General features: G+C 44.0%; 1 protein-coding gene across 5 annotated transcripts in view; it reads right to left on the reverse strand.

Annotated features, from left to right (window-relative positions):
• Window positions 1–22,452, reverse strand: part of MRPS22 (mitochondrial ribosomal protein S22) — a 215,512-nt gene that overhangs the window by 22,307 nt on the left and 170,753 nt on the right. The window contains exons 4-5 of one of the 5 annotated variants that reach the window (XM_072792541.1): window positions 20,537–20,661; window positions 19,778–19,870 (exon numbers count right to left, since the gene is read on the reverse strand). In XM_072792541.1, the coding sequence (XP_072648642.1) occupies window positions 19,778–19,870; window positions 20,537–20,612 (169 nt within the window). In that variant the 5' untranslated portion in view covers window positions 20,613–20,661. Of the gene's footprint in view, window positions 1–4,697; window positions 4,839–5,139; window positions 5,347–19,777; window positions 19,871–20,536; window positions 20,687–22,452 lie in introns of those variants that run through there. The other 4 variants (XM_072792542.1, XR_012014876.1, XM_072792540.1 and 1 more) reach the window with 4 other exon arrangements.

Consider the following 22,452-nt stretch of genomic DNA (forward strand, 5'->3'; position numbering starts at 1 on the left):
ACAAGCATCCATTCAAAAACTGGAAAGAACTCAAATACAAAAGCTAACCTTACACATAAAGGAGCTAGAGAAAAAACAGCAAATAGATCCTACACCCAAGAGAAGAAGGGAGTTAATAAAGATTCTAGCAGAACTCAACGAAATCGAGACCAGAAGAACTGTGGAACAGATCAACAAAACCAGGAGTTGGTTCTTTGAAAGAATTAATAAGATAGATAAACCATTAGCCAGCCTTATTAAAAAGAAGAGAGAGAAGACTCAAATTAATAAAATCATGAATGAGAAAGGAGAGATCACTACCAACACCAAGGAAATACAAACGATTTTAAAAACATATTATGAACAGCTATACGCCAATAAATTAGGCAATCTAGAAGAAATGGACGCATTCCTGGAAAGCCACAAACTACCAAAACTGGAACAGGAAGAAATAGAAAACCTGAACAGGCCAATAACCAGGGAGGAAATTGAAGCAGTCATCAAAAACCTCCCAAGGCACAAGAGTCCCGGGCCAGATGGCTTCCCAGGGGAATTTTATCAAACATTTAAAGAAGAAACCATACCTATTCTCCTAAAGCTGTTTGGAAAGATAGAAAGAGATGGAGTACTTCCAAATTCGTTCTATGAGGCCAGCATCACCTAATTCCAAAACCAGACAAAGTCCCCACCAAAAAGGAGAATTACAGACCAATATCCCTGATGAACATGGATGCAAAAATTCTCAACAAGATACTGGCCAATAGGATCCAACAATACATTAAGAAAATTATTCACCATGACCAAGTAGGATTTATCCCTGGGACACAAGGCTGGTTCAACACCCGTAAAACAATCAATGTGATTCATCATATCAGCAAGAGAAAAACCAAGAACCATATGATCCTCTCATTAGATGCAGAGAAAGCATTTGACAAAATACAGCATCCATTCCTGATCAAAACTCTTCAGAGTGTAGGGATAGAGGGAACATTCCTCGACATCTTAAAAGCCATCTATGAAAAGCCCACAGCAAATATCATTCTCAATGGGGAAGCACTGGGAGCCTTTCCCCTAAGATCAGGAACAAGACAGGGATGTCCACTCTCACCACTGCTGTTCAACATAGTACTGGAAGTCCTAGCCTCAGCAATCAGACAACAAAAAGACATTAAAGGCATTCAAATTGGCAAAGAAGAAGTCAAACTCTCCCTCTTCGCCGATGACATGATACTCTACATAGAAAACCCGAAAGTCTCCACCCCAAGATTGCTAGAACTCATACAGCAATTCGGTAGCATGGCAGGATACAAAATCAATGCCCAGAAATCAGTGGCAGTTCTATACACTAACAATGAGACTGAAGAAAGAGAAATTAAGGAGTCAATCCCATTTACAATTGCACCCAAAAGCATAAGATACCTAGGAATAAACCTCACCAAAGATGTAAAGGATCTATACCCTCAAAACTATAGAACACTTCTGAAAGAAATTGAGGAAGACACAAAGAGATGGAAAAATATTCCATGCTCATGGATTGGCAGAATTAATATTGTGAAAATGTCAATGTTACCCAGGGCAATATACACGTTTAATGCAATCCCTATCAAAATACCATGGACTTTCTTCAGAGAGTTAGAACAAATTATTTTAAGATTTGTGTGGAATCAGAAAAGACCCCGAATAGCCAGGGGAATTTTAAAAAAGAAAACCATAGCTGGGGGCATCACAATGCCAGATTTCAGGTTGTACTACAAAGCTGTGGTCATCAAGACAGTGTGGTACTGGCACAAAAACAGACACATAGATCAGTGGAACAGAATAGAGAATCCAGAAGTGGACCCTGAACTTTATGGGCAACTAATATTCGATAAAGGAGGAAAGACTATCCATTGGAAGAAAGACAGTCTCTTCAATAAATGGTGCTGGGAAAATTGGACATCCACATGCAGAAGAATGAAACTAGACCACTCTCTTGCACCATACACAAAGATAAACTCAAAATGGATGAAAGATCTAAATGTGAGACAAGATTCCATCAAAATCCTAGAGAAGAACACAGGCAACACCCTTTTTGAACTCGGCCACAGTAACTTCTTGCAAGATACATCCACGAAGGCAAAAGAAACAAAAGCAAAAATGAACTATTGGGACTTCATCAAGATAAGAAGCTTTTGCACAGCAAAGGATACAGTCAACAAAACTCAAAGACAACCTACAGAATGGGAGAAGATATTTGCAAATGACATATCAGATAAAGGGCTAGTTTCCAAGATCTATAAAGAACTTATCAAACTCAACACCAAAGAAACAAACAATCCAATCATGAAATGGGCAAAAGACATGAAGAGAAATCTCACAGAGGAAGACATAGACATGGCCAACATGCACATGAGAAAATGCTCTGCATCACTTGCCATCAGGGAAATACAAATCAAAACCACAATGAGATACCACCTCACACCAGTGAGAATGGGGAAAATTAACAAGGCAGGAAACAACAAATGTTGGAGAGGATGCGGAGAAAAGGGAACCCTCTTACACTGTTGGTGGGAATGTGAACTGGTGCAGCCACTCTGGAAAACTGTGTGGAGGTTCCTCAAACAGTTAAAAATAGACCTGCCCTACGACCCAGCAATTGCACTGTTGGGGATCTACCCCAAAGATACAAATGCAATGAAACGCCGGGACACCTGCACCCCAATGTTTCTAGCAGCAATGGCCACGATAGCCAAACTGTGGAAGGAGCCTCGGTGTCCAACGAAAGATGAGTGGATAAAGAAGATGTGGTTTATGTATACAATGGAATATTACTCAGCTATTAGAAATGACAAATACCCACCATTTGCTTCAACGTGGATGGAACTGGAGGGTATTATGCTGAGTGAAGTAAGCCAGTCGGAGAAGGACAAACATTATATGTTCTCATTCATTTGGGGAATATAAATAATAGTGAAAAGGAATATAAGGGAAGGGAAGAAATGTGTGGGAAATATCAGAAAGGGAGACAGAACGTAAAGACTGCTAACTCTGGGAAACGAACTAGGGGTGGTAGAAGGGGAGGAGGGCGGGGGGTGGAAGTGAATGGGTGACGGGCACTGGGGGTTATTCTGTATGTTAGTAAATTGAACACCAATAAAAAATAAATTAAAAAAAAAAAAAAGAGAGAAAGATCTTGCAATTTGTGACAACGTGGATGGACCATGGGGGCATTAAGTAAAATAAACCAAGAGAAAGACAAATATTGTATGATCTCAACTATATGTGGAATCTTAAAACAAACAAACAAGAACTCACAGAAAAAGAGATCAGACTTGTGGTCTTCTAGTTACCAGAGAATAGGGTATGAGGGGGAACTGGATCAAGGTGGTCAAAAGGTACAAACTTCCAGTTAAAAGAAGAACTAGGATGTAATATATTACATGATGGATACAGTTAACACTGCTGAATGATATCTATGAAAGTTGTTAAAGTAAATCCTAAGGGTTCTCATCACAGGAAAATTTTTTTTCTTTGTATCTACATGAGAGGAAAGATGTAAACTAAACTTATAGTGGTAATAATTTCATGATATATGAAGTCAAGTCATTGTGTTGCACACTGTGAACTTATACAGTACTGTATGTTAAATATGTCTCAGTAAAACTGAAAATTAAAAAAAATGTAATCAAGATTCATGTTTAAAACTCATCAATGAAAAAATAAATAAATAAAATAAATAAAACTCACCAATGACTTCCAACTTCATTTAGAAAAAAAAACTAAGGTAGTCTGCTTACTTCACGTGCTCCCCACTAAGCAATGTGCTCCTCCAAAGGCCAGACATGGTCTTGAACTCACCTCTGGAACCCAGCGCTTCACAGACAGTATGTGCTCAGCACTGCTCTTTCCTCAATCTCACCATTTCCCCAGCTTGAATTACCACTTTTATTTAATTTTTAGATTTTATTTATTTATTCACGAGAGACACAGAGAGAGAGAAAGAGAGAGAGAGAGAGAGAGGCAGAGACAGGCGTTGGGAGAAGCAGGCTCCATGCGGGGAGCCGGATGTGGGACTGGATCCTGGGACTCCAGGGTCATGCCCTGAGCCGAAGACAGATGCTTAACTGCTGAGCCACCCAGGCGTTCCACTTTTACTTTAAAATAGGAAAAATTAGATTTTTTAGATTTAAATCTAAAATTAGATTTTTAAAAAAGATTTTATTTATTTATGTATTCATGAGAGACAGAGAGAGAGAGGCAGAGACACAGGCAGAGGGAGAAGCAGGCTCCATGCAGGGAGCGCGACGTGGGAGTCGATCCTGGGTCTCCAGGATCCCGCCCTGGGCCGACGGCATGAGCCACCCGGGCGTCCCAGAGTTACCACTCTGACCCGACGCTTCTCACTTTAGATACAACCGTGTTTTGGGTCATACTGTGTAGCTACACTCAAATTTCAAAAGTACCTCAAATTTAATATGTGCAAACACAGACGCTTAATTCTGCCTCCTTTCCAGTCTCACCTCACCTACTGCCTTTGCATCCCTCACCCCTTCATTCCTCCCGCCAAAAAAAAATAAAATTAAATTAAAAAATCTTACAATTAACGTTCTCTGTCTTGGTATAAATGGGAATACTTTGCACTCAAACGTTCAAGCCAGAAAGCTGAGACGCAAGGCTGACTTCTCCTTTCAGACCCGGAGCCACGCCACACCCAAGCCTTACCGATCAAGGAATCCCACCTCAAACACGGGTTTCCAGACTCCCTGTGTTCAGTCTCACGCCAGGACTTTGGCCTAGGCTGTCCCCGCTGCTTGAAATGCTTCCCCGGCACGGCCAGCCAGGTCTCAGCTCTGGTCCCAAGGTCCAGGGACCCCTCCCGGTCCTTCCGACCAAGCCCGCGCGCCGCTCTGGGTCGCGCTGCACTGCCCCTTCCCCACGGCGCCAGCGGCTCCCTCGAGGGCAGACTCGCGGGGTCGGCCGTGCCCCCTACGTGCAGCACGGCGCGCGCAGACCTCCGAGCTCGGCACTGCCGGCCGCCACAGACCCAGCCCCTACAAGGTGCAGGAGCCGGCAGGGCCTGCGCGCGCAGCTGGAAGAGCCGGCACGGAGGGAGGGGCCGGCGGCCGCGTGCTGTCGCCAGCCGGAAGCGAGCCTCCCGCGGACATCTGGCCGGTCACTTACCCGCCTCGGAAGCAAGCCGACGGCATGGCGGCCCCACCCCGCAGGGCCCGGGCGGCGGCTGGAGCAGGGCGCCGAGCTGGGGCCGAATTCGGGCCCGGAAGCAGCCCCGCTCCGAGTTCCGAGAACCTGTCAGGAGGCTCCACAGCGCCACAGACGTTCTGAGGGCCGCCATGACTATCCGGAGGTGGGGTGGGGAGGGGCACCTGCGCCGGAAGCAGCTGGAAGCAACCGGGCCTCGCGAGGTTCGCGCGGCATTCTGGGAAATGTAGTCTGGTTGAGGGAGGCGGGAGGCAAAACTGAGCAACTTTACGATTTCTTGTAAACCTCTCCTGCGCCTGTGGAAAAGATTAGTGTCCTCTGTCTTGTTGATTTTCACCATTCTCACTGATGTGAGGTGGTATCTCATTGTGGTTTTTTTTTTTCTTTTTTCATTGTGGTTTTGATTTGTATTTCCCAGGTGGCCAGTGATGCGGAGCATTTTCTCCTGCGCTTGTTGGCCATGTGTATGCACAAGGCAGGGAACAACAAATGTTGGAGAGGATGTGGAGAAAGGGGACCCTCTAGCACTGTTGGTGGGACTGTGAACTGGTGCAGCCACTCTGGAAACCTGTGTGGAGGTTCCTCAAACAGTTAAAAATATACCTGCCCTACGACCCAGCAATTGCACTGTTGGGGATTTACCCCAAAGATACAAATGCAATGAAACGCCGGGACACCTGCACCCCGATGTTTATAGCAGCAATGGCCACGATAGCCAAACTGTGGAAGGAGCCTCGGTGTCCAACGAAAGATGAATGGATAAAGAAGATGTGGTTTATGTATACAATGGAATATTCCTCAGCCATTAGAAATGACAAATACCCACCATTTGCTTCGACGTGGATGGAACTGGAGGGTATTATGCTGAGTGAAATAAGTCAATCCGAGAAGGACAAACATTATATGGTCTCATTCATTTGGGGAATATAAAAATTAGTGAAAGAGAATGAAGGGAAAGGAGAGAAAATGAGTGAAAATATCAGTGAGGAGGACAGAATATGAGAGAGTCCTAACTCTGGGAAACAAACAAGGGGTAGTGGAAAGGGAGGTGGGCAGGGGGTGGGGGTGACTGGGTGATGGACACTGGCGGGATGAGCGCTGGGTGTTATGCTAAATGTTGGCAAATTGAACTCCAATAAGAAAAAAAAAAAAAGATTAGTGCCCTCTGTATGCATAGAACCAAAGGTAAAACCTACACCATCTCCCCCTCTTTTTCCTGGACCTTTCCTTCGTTTCCATGGCTCTAAAAAATTTCCATTTCCTGCCCAAACCTTTTTTCCCAGCTTCAGGTTTAAATCCAACTGCCTATTCGACTTATCCATTCAAACTTATCACAGTCCCTCCTGCACGCCAAATAAAGCTCCTGATTCCAAGGCCTGATTGCCGCCACCACCTTCATCCCCACCAACTCATACACCTCATTCTGTTTCAGAACCTTACTCCTTTACTGCATCACTCTTTTCTCATTTTATGATTATTTTCTTATTTTTTTCTCATCCCATGAAGATGATCGCTCTATATATTTTATTATACTGTGGCCTAACCTGGTATATCTCTATGCACAGCAGACATTTGTTGAATAAATGACAAAATGAATGACTTAATAATCCTATTGTTTTCTTACCAGCTGTCCAGGATGTGTTTCTCTTCCCTATAGTCTGGTGCCTGTGCTAAGAACTCATCTCAAGGCCTGGGTAAAAGAGGATGTTAATACTTGTCAAACAAACAAACGAAAAAAAAACAAAAAAATTTTTAAAAATTTAAAAAATTGTCAAGTATCCACACGCACTGAGAAAGAAATGGGAAAAGGTGTATCTTGGCTGGGGACCCTCCCCATTTCCTTTCATTTAATGTCCTTTACTTAGGCCACACTAAGTTTTACTGACATGTATCAACCACAATGCCTGGTTCTAGCTGTAACCTTGGACAGATGTCCACATCTTTCAGAGTCTCAGTTCCTCGCCTACAAAAGAGGTTTGATGAGGGCACTTATCTTGCAGACTTTGAGGATAAAGGATTCTCAGGATTTGATGCCTGGTATTTCACAAATGGGATGGACGCAAGACAGTTGGGTGGCAGCAAGTCAGTTCCTTTCTGAACATCTTAAGAGAGAAAGTTATAGAGTTACTTTTTATCAATTAAGTTTATCTGGTTATAAGTGACAGAAATCTTTCCTGTCTAAAACTGAGATGGAAGTGATGGGAAGGATGTTGAATATCTCACAGAGTTAAAGGGAACGCTGAGCAGCCAAACCGCAGGAAGGCCTTGAACAGTGGAAGCTCCAGGGTCCCCAGAGGCAGGAACTCAAGAGAAATCTCTCCAGGAGGCTGCTGTCAGAATGCCTGGGTTCCAACTATATCCTTTCCATGAAATTCAAGTTCCTGGTGAGAGAAACTGATTGGCCTGGTAAGAGCAACTGAGGTCGTATTCACCAGTGCAATATTCTAACTGAGAGTCCCACAACACCCTGGATGCCTCTAGTGGTAGGATTCATCAGGTCAAATCTGGGATCTTCAGTTCTGTGGAGCAAGAATTGGTCTTATTAGTATTTTTTAAAGATCTTATTTATTTATTCATGAGAGACACACAGAGAGAAGAGAAGCTGAGACACAGACAGAGGGAGAAGCAGGCTCCATGCAAGGAGCCTGATGTGGGACTTGATCCCGGGTCCCCAGGATCACACCCTGGGCTGCAGGTGGCACTAAACCGCTTCGCCACTGCCACCAGGGCTGCCCATTCTTATTATTTGTAAAACAAAAGTGTAGCAACATTTCAAAGACTCAACTATCAGTGGTTTTACAGGGTCTAAACTTTTCATTGTTTTCCTAAAGGGATTGGGATTTTGCCCTGGGATTTTAAGAATTCTTCAAGATGAGGATCTGGGGGCAGAGGTCAGGAAGAGGGATGGAGAGAACAAAGACAGGGCCTGAGAAAGAAGAGTGACAGTCTGGAAAATTTAACCTCCAGCAACACCCTTGAAACTTCTACATAGTTTTCAAAACACCATCTTCCCCAAGGACCACATGTGCCCCATTTTTGTCTTCACCCAGAGTGGTTTTTCCATGCCTGTTTTAGCTCCAAATTCCCAACATGTTCCCACAGACACAAATTCCATGGCCAAAGCCTCTTTGTGCACTGAGAAGAGATGGGTAACGAGGCAAATAGTAAAATGAGAAGGGACAAGTAATGATGGGAGGTTCCCAAGGAAGCTGCAGAGTAAGAGGCCCTAAGTGGGAACACTGGCCACTGATGAAAAGCAGTCTTTGTACTAGGAAGCAAGAAGTGAAAAATGGGTTGAGTATGTATAGGTTTTTTTTTTTTTTTTAGATTTTATTTAATCTTATGAAAAGAGAAAGAGAGAGAGCACACAAGAGGAGCAGAGGGAGAAGCAGACTCCACATCCAGCAGGGAGCCCAATGTGGGGCTCAATTCCAGGACTGGAGCGGAAGGCAGATCCTTAACCAACTGAGCCACCCAAGTGCCTGAGTGTGGATGGGTTTTGAGGAAGGAATCAGAAGACCTTCCTGCCTCTCTGCCTCTTTTCTCCAAGCAACAGAAAGCAAAGCCATTGGCCGAGAAGAAGCAGGGTTGTGTTGGCAGCTGCAGGAACACGAAGTCTGATGGTGCTGCTGGGGGGTGGGATGGGGTTATGCACTTGGCTGTGATGCCAGAACCCGAAGAAACAGCACCCCTCTAGTGGTAGGGCACTCACAGCAGTGCAGGAGAAAAGGAACCAGGATCTGGAAGCCAGGAAGTTATTCTTGATAGTTCTAGAGGAAGATGGAAAACATTTGCCTGGAAGCCTGTGCAAGTCTAGATCTGAGCAGAGATACCCTGAGCAATGGTGAGCATGTTGAAAGATGTGACAAAGCACAGCCACTGTCCCTGTCCCTTGGAGTACACTCTTTTCATCAGTCCTGCTGGTCATGGCAAATTGGTGAAGCAGACAGGAGAGGCATCAATATGACCATCTTCTCTAGTGTCAGCTGGGGCTCCGAAGTTAAAGGTGTTACCCAAGGCCATCCAATTTATTCAAAGCAAAGGCGGGGCTACACTCTGGGGTCCCTGGCAACATTATGGTGGAAAAGCTGTTTCACATGTGTTTCATGGGGTAAGGAAAAACACTGAGACTTCCAGAAATGATACAGATTGTCTTCTGAGCCCAGAAAGGGGCCCAAAAAGAGCAAGCAAGAGGATTGTCCTCCACCGTGAGACAGTGGGGGCGGATGAGTCACTTCCTCCAACCCTGGAGTTAATCTGTTTATCTCCAATTTTCCGCATGACACTCTGGTCTCTTTATTTCTGACAGCACCCACTGAACTATAGTTCTACCCCAAACTGAACACTAGAAACAGAAAATGATAGCCAGAGGCCAAGGCTACATCTATCTCTGATGACAGGCAGACTCTCCGTCCGACAGCACAGGGACATAAATGTTAAAGGCACTTAGACTGGCTCCTCCCCACTATCCCAGGTGCCCCCACAATGACGGAGGCCCAGAGCAATCACCCCATGTCACAGCCATCATGGATATGATCTATAATAGCTGACACTTGGCTCCCTTGCTCCCGAGAGCCGGCTGCTGTCAGGTTTGGTATGTGGAACATTTTGTCAGAGGGACATGCTGGCCTGGGTTGAAAGTAATTCCCATCAGCTCAGAACCGGGTGGTCTGTCACAAGATTATTTTTCAGTTCGATCTGGACTCCGGAAGTCCTTTGGACAGAGAGCTGGTATTTTCAAAGGTTAATAAGCCTGTCAGAAATTTCTTTTATGAGAAAATGTGACGCATCTGATTGCCCTGACTTGCAGGCAGTCGCCAGATCAGGGACCTGAACATAATTTCACTTTTGATTCAGAACTGCAGCGTCCTGAAGATACCTGGGGCCTGGACTGGGAGAGGCTGGCAGTGGGATGCAGTGGTTGCTGCTGATGGGAAGCCAGAACCAAAAGACCAGAATATAAATTCTTAGGGTGTTCTAAGCGTGTGTGCCTATGTGTATGCGTACGCGCAAATGTGTATGTGTCTTCAGGGGATCTATATATGTGCACGTGTATATGCATGGGTGGCCATGAATGTGCATATGTATTCAAATATGTATGGACATGCACATAAGCAAATATTTTCTCCGTGCTTGCAGCTTGGCATTGTATTCTTTTAAAAACATCTTTAAGGGAAGTTTTTAATTTTGATGTTCAATTTATCAGTGTGTTCTTTCATGGGCCGTGCTTTGCCTAACCCAAGGTAACAGCTTTCTTCTATGTTCTCTTCTAGAAGTTTCACAGTTTTACATTGCACATTTAGGTATATGGTACATTTTGAGTTAATTTTTTATATTAACAGTATATTACTGTGAGGTATGGATTGAAGTATATTTTTGCAAATTTTTTTTTATACTTTTGCAAATTTATGCCAATCGTTCCAGAATCAGCCATCTATATCTGTGTGGGCACACTTTTGAAGTCTCTATTCTATTCTAGTGACCTATTTTTATATGTTTATGCCAATACTAGATTGCTTGTTTTATTATGTGGTTTTATAATAAATCTTGAAATCAGGTAGTGTTAGTTCTCCAATTTAGTTCTCTTTTCCTTTTTTTTCAAAGTTGTTTTGGCTATTTTATGTTCTTTGCATTTCCATTTAAATTTTAGAATCTGGTTTTCAGTTTCTATAAAAATCCTGCTGGAGGGGATCCCTGGGTGGCGCAGCGGTTTGGCGCCTGCCTTTGGCCCAGGGCGCGATCCTGGAGACCCAGGATCGAATCCCACGTCGGGCTCCCGGTGCAGGGAGCCTGCTTCTCCCTCTGCCTATGTCTCTGCCCCTCTCTCTCTCTCTCTCTCTCTCTCTCTCTCTCTGTGACTATCATAAATAAATAAAAATTTAAAAAAAATCCTGCTGGAGGGGCATGTCCAGCATGCTGGGTGGCTTAGTTGGTTAAGCATCTGACTCTTGGTTTCCACTCAGGTCATGATCTCACAGATTGTGGGATCAGCCTTCGTGAGTGCCTCCTCCCCATGTTGGGCTTCCCACTCAGCAGGGATTCTCTTTCTCTGCCCCTCCCCACACTGGTACTTGTGTGCATGCATGTTTACTTGTGCTCTCTTTCTCTCTCAAATAAATAATCTTTTTAAAAAATTCTTTTGGAGTTTTGATTAAAATTATGTCAAATCTCAGATGAAATCTAAGATCTCTGACCAAATCAAATGGATTTATTTGGAGAGAATAGATATCTTTACAATACTGAGTCTTCTGACCCATGAACCCATGAATCTGTCCATTTATTTAGGTCTACTTTAGCTTCCCTAAGCAATGTTTGGTATATTTCAATGTACAGATCATATCTTTGGTCATATTTATTCCTAAGTGTTTCATATTCTTGATGCTATTATAAATGTTATTTTAGTTTTAATGTAAGATTGTTGCTAGTTTAGAGATAGAACTGATTTTTGTGTATTGCTCTTGTATCCTATAAACTTGTTATACTGGCTTTTTAGTTCTAGTAGCTTCTTTGTAGATTCTATCAGATGTTTTACATAAATAATCACATTGTGAATAAAGATAGCTTTTAGTTCTTCAATCTGGATGACTTTTCCCCCCTTTTTTTCTTGCCTAATTATACTTGCTAGAACCTCCAGTACAATGTTGGAGAGCAGTGTCTTGTTCCTGATCTTAGAGGAGAGGCATTCAGTCTTTCACACTGTGATGCTGGCTGTAGATTTTTCATAGATGTCCTTTATCAGGTTGCAGAAATTCATTTTATTCCTAGTTTCCTGAGAAATTTCTCTCAGGAATGGATGTTTGATTTTCATCAAATGCTTTCTAAGAATCTGTTGAGATGATGATAGGGTTTTTCTTTTGCAGTTTGTTAATATAGTGAATTACACTGATTGCTTTTCATATGTTTAACCAATCCCATATGCCTGTAATAAACCCCATCTGATAAGCATGTCTCTTTTTAAAATACATATTGTTGGATTGATTTGGTAACATTTTTAGAAATTTTACTCTATCTTCATGAAGGATTTATCTGTAGTTACTTTTTCTGTAGTCTTTGTCCGGTTTTAGAATCAGAGTATTGTTGCTACATAGAGTCAGTTGGGAAATCTTTCATCCTCTTCCATTTTCTGAAAGAGTTTATGTAAAACTGGTATTGCTTCTCCCATAAATGTTTGGAAGAATTCACCCATCAAGCCATCTGAGCCTTGAGTTTTCACTGTGGGAAAGTTTTTAACTGAAGTTCGATTTCTTTAATAGATATAGGGCTATTCAGATTACCTTTTTATTTTTATTTTTAAGTGACCTTTCATAGTATCTTCTAAGGAATTTGTCCATTTAATCTAAGTTATTAAATTTATTGGCACATTGTTTATAATATTAACTAATTAGCCTTTTAAATCTGTATATTCTATAAATATATCACTTCTCTTATTCCTGATATTAATAATCTGTATATTCTCTTTTCTTTCTAATGAGTCTAACTAGAGGTTTATCAATTTGATTGATCATCTCAAAGAACCAGTTTTTTTCTCTGTTCTTGTGTTTTCTATTGATTTCTGTTTTGATCTTTATTATTTATTCCCTTTATTCTGCTTATTTTTCTAGTTTCTTTTTTTTAAGATTTTATTTATTTATTCATGAAAGAAAGAGAGAGAGAGAGGCAGAGGCACAGGCAGAGGGAGAAGCAGGCTCCATGCAGGGAGCCCGACGTGGGACTTGATCCTGGGTCTCTAGGATCACACCCCGGGCTGAAGGCAGCGCTAGACCACTGGGCCACCGGGGCTGCCCTTTTTCTAGTTTCTTAAGGTGAAAGCTGAGGTTATTGTTTTGGGATCTTTTGTTTCTCCAGTATAGGTGTTTCATGGTATAAATTTCCCCTTAAGATTTGCTTTAGCAACATCCCACAAATTTTCACATGTTGTGTTCTCATTTTCATTCAGATCATAATACTTTCAAATTTTCTTTGTTACTCCTTTTTTTAACCCATGGGCTATTTAATTCCTCCATATTTGAGGGTTTTCCAGACATCTTTGTTAATCACCTCTAATTTAATTCCATTTCAGTCAGAGACATACTTTGCATAACTTAAATGAGACTTGTATTATGGGCCAAAGTATAGTCTACCTTAGTAAATGTTCAGTGTGCACTTGGATATCTTCCTGTTATTGTTTTCTAGCTTAATTCCACTATGATCTGAGGGCAGACACTGTATGAGTTCTGTTCTTTCAAATTTGCTAATGTCTGTTTTATAATCCAGAACATAGTCTATCTTGGTGAATGTTCCATGTGAGCTTGAGAAGAATATATACTCTGATGTTATGGGATGAAGTGGTTGACAGATGTCAATCGTACTAGCTGATTGATGATGGTATTGAGTTCAACTGTCTCCTTACTGATTTTTTTTGCCTGATAAATCTGTCCATTTCTGTTAAAGGGCTGCTGAATTCTTCAACTATAATCACAGATTCATCTAGTCTCCTTGGAGTTCTAAGATGTTTTGCTTCACATATTTGATGTGCTTGTTAGGTACATACACATAAGGATTGTTATGTCTTCCTGGAGAACTGACCTCTTTGTTATTGTGTAATGTGCCTTTATCACTGATAACATCCCTGCTCTAAGGTCTGCTCTGTCTGAATACAGTAACTCTCTTTCTTTTGATTAGTAATGGTATTGTACGTTTTTCTCCATCCTTTTACTTTTAATATGTATGTGTCTTCCTATACTCAGAGATACTATCCTCAATCATGTCTAGACTACTAATGAGCCCATCAAAGGCATTCTTCATTCTCTTGATGTCAAATTTTTACATCTTTTTTTTTGTCTGAAAAAAATATTTATTTTGCTTTCATTTTTTGAAAGATATTTTTTGCAAGGTATAAAATCCTAAATTGTCAATTTTTTCTTTTGGTACTTAAAGATGTGGCTCTAATGTATTCCATATTATGTTTTTATGACAAGAAATCTTCACTCATTTTTTTGTACCTCTGCACATAATGTGTCTTTTTATCTCTGGCAGTTAAGATTTTTCTCATTATCTTAGGTTTTGAATACTTTATGATGTGCTTTAGTGTAATTTTATTCCCATATCTTATGCTCTAGCTCTATTGAACTTCTTGGATCAGTAGGTGTATAGTTCTCAGTGAATGTGGAAAATTTTTGTCCATAACTTCTACAAATATTTTCCTGTCCACTCCCTAACCCCTCACTCTCCTTCAGGGACTCCATTTACATATTTATAAGGCCACTTAAAGTTGTCACTCAGTTTACTCTATCCTTTTAAAAAATCCTCTATCCTTTTAAAAAAATCTTTTTCTCTGTTTCATTATGAATAATTTCTATTGATGTGACTACAAGTTCACTAATCTTTTCTTCTGCTGAGTCTAATCTGCTGTTACTCTAACTCAGTCTATTTTTTTTAGTCTACTTTTAATTTCAGACATTGTACACTTCATCTCCAGAAGTTTGATTCAGGCCTTTTTTGGTTATGTTCTATGTCTCCACTTAACTTTTTGAATAGATGAACTAGTTATCATCACTGTTAATGTCTTTTTTCTGCTAATTCTAATATTTGTGTCAGTTCTGCATCAGTTTAGATTTATTATTCTTGTTATTAATCATGTTTTCATGCTTTTTTATGACAGTTAATATTTGTTAGATTGCTACAGTTTGTGAATTTTACTTTGTTGGGTGCTGGATATTTCAGTATTCCTATACATATTCTTGTGCCTTGGTCTGGGATTCTGTTAAGTGAGTTGAAAACATCCTATCTTTTTGGATATTCTTTTATGATTTGTTAGGTGGGTTGGGAACAGTGCTCCACATAAGGCTAATTATTTCCATTACTCAGACAAGACCTTTCCAAATATTCTACATGATATCCCATAATTTATGAATTTTTCTTGCTGGTGGAAACTCACTATTTCCAGCCCTTTGTGTGTGCTGTCCACTGTTCTCTATTTCTTTCTGATGTCGCCTTTGCCTAAGCTTCAGGTAGTATCTCCATATACATTCTCTGACTAGTACTCTGCTGAAGGGAACACTTTGTGGATCTTCAGAGGTCCACATGTATCCCTCTGCTTCTTTGGTACTATACTTGGCAAACTCTAGCCACCTTGGTCTCCCTGGACTTTCAACTCCATCTCCTGAGCTCAGGGAGTTTTCTGGTCTCTGGATGGGTTCCCCTTCTCTGTGCTATAGCCTGAAGAACTTCTCAAGTTAGTAACGTAAAAATTGTAGGACTCACCTCATTTGCTTCCTATCTCAGGCATCATTGCCCTTCAGAGCCTGGTGTCTAGTATTCTGAAAATCATCATTTTATATATTTTATATATTTTTTGTTTATTTCCTTCAGGTATATCTTAGTCCTTGTTCCTCTATCTCCAGTGGAAGGGGAGGTCCCCCTCAATGGAATTTGAAGAACACGAACGCATATATGATACCATTAGGGAGTAATTAGAACATGAATTTTCTAAACCTGGACTTTCAAGGAACATTTTTCTTCTGATTTAAAAATTATAATTCATGAAGACTCACAAGGTAATACAAACTCTGAGGCAACTCAAAGAAAGCAATGAAATCCCATGGAACTAGAAATGTCACTGAGTATCCAGGATGCAGGGCCCTGAGGCTGGAGGATTTCCTCTAGTGCAGTTAGTGTGGGCTGGAGCATATGAGGCTGGCTGCAGGGAAGGGAGCCTCTAGACTAAGGCAGGGTTCCATGACATGCTGTCATAGTATCCCAGTCCTGCCTTCAGAGCATTTATGAAGATTGTGGTCAAATGCTTGTTAGTTTACTTGGTTATTATCTATTTATCTTCCAGACTGCAGGCTTTGTGAGGGCAGGGCCTTTTGGCACTATTTCTTCAGTATTCATCACAACGCCTAACACATAATAGGATCTCATTAAATATATGAATGAATAAGCACATGAATAACAATAAGCAGAATTGAAGAGAAGAGTCCAGGCCTCCAGGCAGTTATGAGAAGAGCCCACCCCAATCAGAACCAGAGAATGGCAATCATGGTGACTTTGAGGGCACATAAGGGTCATGATTCACGCTGGCCTCCTGCAGTGACAGTGACAGCATTCATTATGTTTGTGGAATATGTGATGTCGATGATGGTGACAATAATGGTGCTCATTTTTATTAAGCCATGAAGAGAAAATGGATCTGAATTTGTAGAAAAATCACTACTGTTTTATTTTTTTTTCTTGTTGCCAATTTTTTCTTCCACCACAGCAAATTCCACCAATTTTGTAAGACAATGATGATAAGAGCAAGAGGTCCTTCCAGGGAACCAGGGATCTAAGGGCTTAAAGGTGTAAGTCTCAGTTTTGTTTTGTACAGCAGGATGAATTTGTGTGCATTACTCTGCTACGCTGAGATTCAGTCTCTCTTCTATAAAATAGGATTGATAATCCCTGCCTTTCAGTATGGCTATGGGACTTAGTGAGAATACTCAAAAAAGTATAAGCAGCCTCAGGCACAGGGCAGGTACTCAATGAGTGACACTTACTACTTCTCTTAAGACATTTTATATTTGCCCCCAAAATGACTTGGTGGGAGAAGGGTGCAGATAATCAATCATCCAGGAGGCAAGAGAGAATTCGGGGCACAGGTGGGACACAGGCGGTTGCAGGCTAAGGGCACTGGAGGGGGACATGAGCCACTGCTGGAAGTAGCTCTGACTTGTCCCAGCAAGGAACCAAGTTTTTCTAGGGCCACCTACTCTCTCTGAGCCTCGTCCCTTTCTCCTGCCAGGCAGAGTTGATGGGAGGATTAACAAGGTGATCCAGCCACTTACTGTGCAAAATTTCCTAGCCCAGGTTGTGGCACTTAGGAGGTGTTCTGGGTTCCTGCATAGAGCCCCACTCTGTGTGAGGACACGCGTGTACTCACTGGCTGCCACTAGATGGCGCTGTGGGACCGCCGTCGGGACCCAGACACTAGCGCCTGGACCTAGTCCTCCCAGATGATGTAGTCCTGGGGTGCCTTTCCCCTCCCCTGCCTCCCCCCCCAACCCTCCATGGTCAACATCACTGGAAAGGGAGAGTGTGTCCTCCCCTTTCATGCAGCCTTTTGGTTCCTTAAAAAGGACAGAGAACCAAAGAGACAGGGGATCTCCCAGGATGCAGGGGCAGTGGGGAGCAGAAGGCTGACAATAGGGGGAGAGAGAGCGACCTTGCTGCAAAGACCCCATCTACCTTGTAACTGCCAATAACCCACATCCAGGCACACAAACCCCTCTCATTCTGGAAGCTTGATGATAAAGTTCTGTAAACCCTGTCTTTGGGGAGACTTGCTTTAATAAAAGGGATTAATAGAGCCAGAAAGCCGAGTCCTCCTCCCATCTGGTACTGAGGAGCCCCATTTTTTGCCCACAGTCCTTTGCTGTGGAATTTTCAACGTGTGCAGAGGAGAGAGCACGAGTCAGGAAGAATCAGGCCTGGAAAGCAAGCCCATTTTTCACAAACAGATTTAGAATCAGAGTTCGCAGGTAACTTTTCTGAGGCTTATTTGCAAAGCAGGGTGAACGATCCCCGCTTTAGAGGGTTGCCATGAAGAATACATGAGTGTATCTTGTGAAAGTGCTTTGTCTGTTGGAAAGTTCTAGGCACCTGTGAGATGTGATTATCACAAAAAGATAATAAACTTGGACAGCCTTGGGACATGTACAAAATGGCTGTTATGGGCAGGGTCAGGGAAGCCAGAAGGGGGTGGAAGGGAGAGGGACCTTGAGCCAGGCCAACAGGATTAAGGGTGGAGGGGGAGTGGGTTTCACAGGCACACAGGGACTGGAAAGTGTCGGGTGAGTGGAGCCGGGAGCACAGGCTGGAATGAGAGGACATAGGCAGATGGGGGTGGGGAGGACGGGGCAGTAGGATGGTTTTAGTGCCTGGCTGCTGAATCTGAACTTGGTACCCCAGCCATCAGAGAAATTCCACCCACAAGGGGCAGCCCTTGGAGAGATCCCTCTAGTAGCAGTGAGAATGAAACAGTGAGAATCCAGCCTGGAGGCTGTTGTAATCAACGTGCATTTTACCCTGGTTTATTTTTTCTAAGATGTTTAAACAGCAACTATTTTATTACTTCTCACAATTTTGTAAGTTAGGAATTCAAGTAGGGCTCAGCTGGGTGATCCTTCTTTTCTATATGGCATCAGTTGAGATTCCTTGTGGTATTCAGCTGGTGCATAAGCTGGGTCTGAGGGATATACGGTGACTTTCCTTACATGCTGGCACCTTGGAGGTGATGTCCAGGCAGTGGGCTTAGCTGTCGATCAACACACCTACAGGCGGCCTTGTCATTGTGGTGGTTCTTAATGGTGACTCTGGATGGCTGCTCCTTCTCTAACTTTTCCTGACTACTGAAATGGGCCCAAGAGCAGAGGCTCACTTGTCCTTTCTGTCTCAGGGGGACAGGACTGTCTAGGTCACTGCATGCACGCGTGCACGCGCTCACAGACACACACACAGATGTGTTCCCATCTGCACTGATACCACAAATTGTGTTTCTGAGGCTTCACTTCCCACTTCCCAGGAAGGCAAGGAGCCCAGCTGAGGCCCGTCTCAAGGAGAGAAGCTGGTTACAGCACCCACGGCAGCACCACCCCCAACACACACACAGATATACTTGAGGAATGAAATGTGTGGAAGTCAGGACCCACCTCTGCTCTAGCCACAGGTTGTGACACATGGCCACGTGGGATGCTGATGGGGTTTATCCCCTCTGCCACACACCAGAAGAGAAGGTGCTGCAGCTGGGGGGCCCCTCCCATACAGCATGGTGCCTCCCCCCACAGCAATCTGATCACCAAGCCTTGGTTGGGACTGTCTGCCAGGAGACTCTGGTCGGCCAGAGGGTGGGGCAGGGGGTGCTTCTGTTAGGGAATAAAGTAGCACCCAAAATTGCTTCCCTTTCTCTGCCTGTGGCTGATAATCTCTCTGAAATATCAGTGTACACAGTTCCCACCACTGTTGGTGGCTTTGAATGTTAACTCTGAACCCCAGCAACAGAAAGCCCACAGGAGGAGGAGAAGAGCCAGACATTAGTGGGGGTTGACCTGTCCTGAAGACCTATGTGGGGACCACTTCTTCGGAGGAACATTCAAATCTTAGTTTATTTCCATGCCTCCTGAGACCGCCTCCTTCCCAGAAAAGGCAGAAGAAGAAGGCAAAATCTGGGATGACTTGGTTTGTTGGGTTCTGGCTCAGTGAGATTTACATTCTGAGACCCGGGAGCAAATCCACCTATCACATAATTTTCCCCTCCCTGTGGTGGCCTCACAAGACCTTTGAACCAGAGCCAGCCCTGTTCTGTGTGTCCTGGACAGCCCCCAGAGTGCTTCCTGTTCAATTACCCCATCTGTAATATGGGGACAACAGTCCATGAAGGCACTTCATAGGGTTGACGTGAGGATTAATGGATCCCTGTAAAAGGATTTGGAAAATGGCCACGTACCATTTAGTGAAGGTGGTATTTCCCCCCCAGTGGAAAAAAAAAAAAAAAAAAAGAAGCAGCAATCTCTTCTCGGTACATACAAGTACAACCTCAGTCCCCAGAGCCAAGTGAGTCCAAGAAATGAAGCCAAATGCAAACCTGGAAGGCTGTAGCTGGAATCCTCAGCGACACGGCCTTTGAAGTTCCAGCTCTCCCTCCCTCCAAGGGCTCCGGCAGCTCCCCCGGCCCGGCCTGATGAAAGGGAAGACAGGCTCTGTTGTGGTCTGACACATGCCCCAGATGTCAGGTTGCAACTCTGTTCAGCAATTAGCTCTCAGAGGTGGCAGCTGCGTGCAGTGGAAAGGGCCTGGGCTTGGGATCGGGGTGCACGGTGTGGGTCCCAGCCATGCCCCACCCAACTTATCTGTGCCTCCCTTCCTTTCCAGGTGAAATGGGGATACCAGTCCAGGCCTCCTTCTTAAGGTTGCCAAACTTAGCAAAATGAAAATACAGGATGCCCAGATCGATTTGAATTTCAGATCATCAGCAAAGAGTCTTTTCCTACACGTATATTCCAGGCAATACTTGGGACACATTTCTACTAAAACATTATTTGACGCTTATCTGAAATTCAAATTTAACGGGCATCTTGTGTTTTATGTGTCAACTCTACTCCCTCAGACTTTATGAGGGGTCGTCTGGGTGAAAGGGCTTCAAAATGGTCCATACTTTGAAAAAGACTGGAAGGTATTCTAGAAAGATGGTGGACAGTAGCCTTAGCAACCAAAATGGTCTTTCACTTTGAACCCCCAAATGTCCCCCACTCTCGTAGAGTCTTCTCATCTCTCAAGGGCTCCCCTGCTCTTCCAACCCCACCCGCTGCATTCACACCTGTCCCCCCACACACACACCACCTACCTCCAAGCTCTGGAGAGGTTTGCTTGGTTCTTGGAGGCTGCTGGAGCCACTCTCTGTTCTGGGTCCTGCCCTCCATGGTTCACGAGGCTTAGGTTTGTTGTAGCTTTGCCTTCAAGGAGCATGTGCTGCAGTGCAAGGGTCTTAAGTCCACTCAACAGCCCTGGCTGGAGTGTGTGCCTGCAGAAGCAGAGCCCGCAAGACAAGCTGCTCCTAGTCTCTGAGCCTCAAAGTCCTGATCTGTATAATGGAGGACAGGATGCCAACCCTCGCTTTAAGATAGGAAAATAGGATGATGCAGTAAAGCACTTAATAGGATGCTAGGCATACAGTGGGCACTAAATAGTGCACCTGCTCGTTACCACCTGTTGGCTCCTCCCTCCACCAGGCCAGGCCGGCCCAGTGGCCATCACCCATGCATTCTGTCTGGGGGGAAGGCTCTCCCTCACTGCTGCCTCTCCCCTTGTTCCCACACTCAGGATTTCAGGCTACTGGCCTCCATAGCTTCTGTCTCCCTAGTGCCCATCTGTCTGCCCCTCCCCAAGCCTCCCTGGATGGGAAATGACAGTCATTGTCATTGTTGCCCAAATGTGGCAGAGAAACAGACAAACACGGCTCACACTGCAGCTGTGTCTTGGTCACCCCACAGGCATATGCCCTCCCTCCCCAAGCAAGGCCTTCCAAAAAGCCAGCTACCTCAGGGAAGTAGGGTAGGTCCCCCCAACCTACCCACTGCTCCCCTGTTCGGACCCCAAGTGGCTTCCAGGACAAAGTGTATTTGGGAATGGGGGTGGATAGGGAACAATAAGAAGGAGGAGGACTCTAGGGTCTTTTTGTTCTTTCAGCCCAAGCAGCAGTGGGGTAATGGGGGAGGGCTGGGGTGTGGGTCCCATTGGGAAACACTGGGTTGAGAGTCCAGAGCCTCTGCTTGCCTCGCCATGGAGCTCTGAGCCTGTGCCTTACCCCACTGGGTGGGGCTGCAGTTTCTCCCCTTGTCAGAAGGAGAGGCTAACACATATGTAGATCCCCCCCCCCAATAGAATTATCCATTCATTCATCCAACACATGGTCTGCTGGTGAGATTGGAGGACACAGACACATCCCTCTTTGTGGGGCACCCAGTCAAGAGAAAGGGGGAACAGAAATGAGGCAGATACAACGCAGGCAGGGAGAGCTGAGTCAGAGGAAGTCTCTGATCACTGGGGAGAGCACACGGACAGGCTCCCCACAGTGTGCAGACTAATGGGTGTGAAGAGGAACAGAACATACACGCACGCAAAAGTTGACGAATGTTGAAAAATTGGTCATCTCAAAGGTTGGCAAAGATGTGAAACAATAGGAATGTTCACACCCTGCCAGCAGGAGGATAATTGAATACAACTAGTCAAAAAACAATGTCCATTCCTTATGACCCCTTGGAGAAATTCCACTCCCAGGTATGTGCTCTGGAGAAACACACACACACACACACACACACACACACACACACACGTGTGCACCAGGAGAGCAGCAGCCGAAAGTGCCCAGAGGCCCTGCTCACCACAGCTGGACTGAAACAGCCCGGGGGCCATCAGTGCTAGAATGTAGAAGAGCAAAGTGTGGCGTGTTCACACGACAAAATGCTGCACAGCGATGAAAACGCCCGGCAGGCAGCTACACGCAGCAGTAGGAGCCATCCCATCCAGACTCAAGAGTACGAAATGTGTGAGTCCATTTCTACCAAGTTTCAGAACAAGCAAAACAAAGCCATGTTGCTTTAGGGATGTGCGCATGGGTGTTACAAATCTAAAAATCAAAGTCCTGACTGTCACCAAGTCACAATGGTGGTTTTCTCCATGGGAGAGCTTCTCTACTGGGGTGATTTTGCCCCCCACCAAGAGATATTTGACAGTGTCTGAAGAAATATTTGATTGCCACAA

This window comes from Canis lupus, chromosome 22 (genome assembly GCF_048164855.1).
Source record: "Canis lupus baileyi chromosome 22, mCanLup2.hap1, whole genome shotgun sequence".
Lineage (NCBI taxonomy): Eukaryota > Metazoa > Chordata > Mammalia > Carnivora > Canidae > Canis > Canis lupus.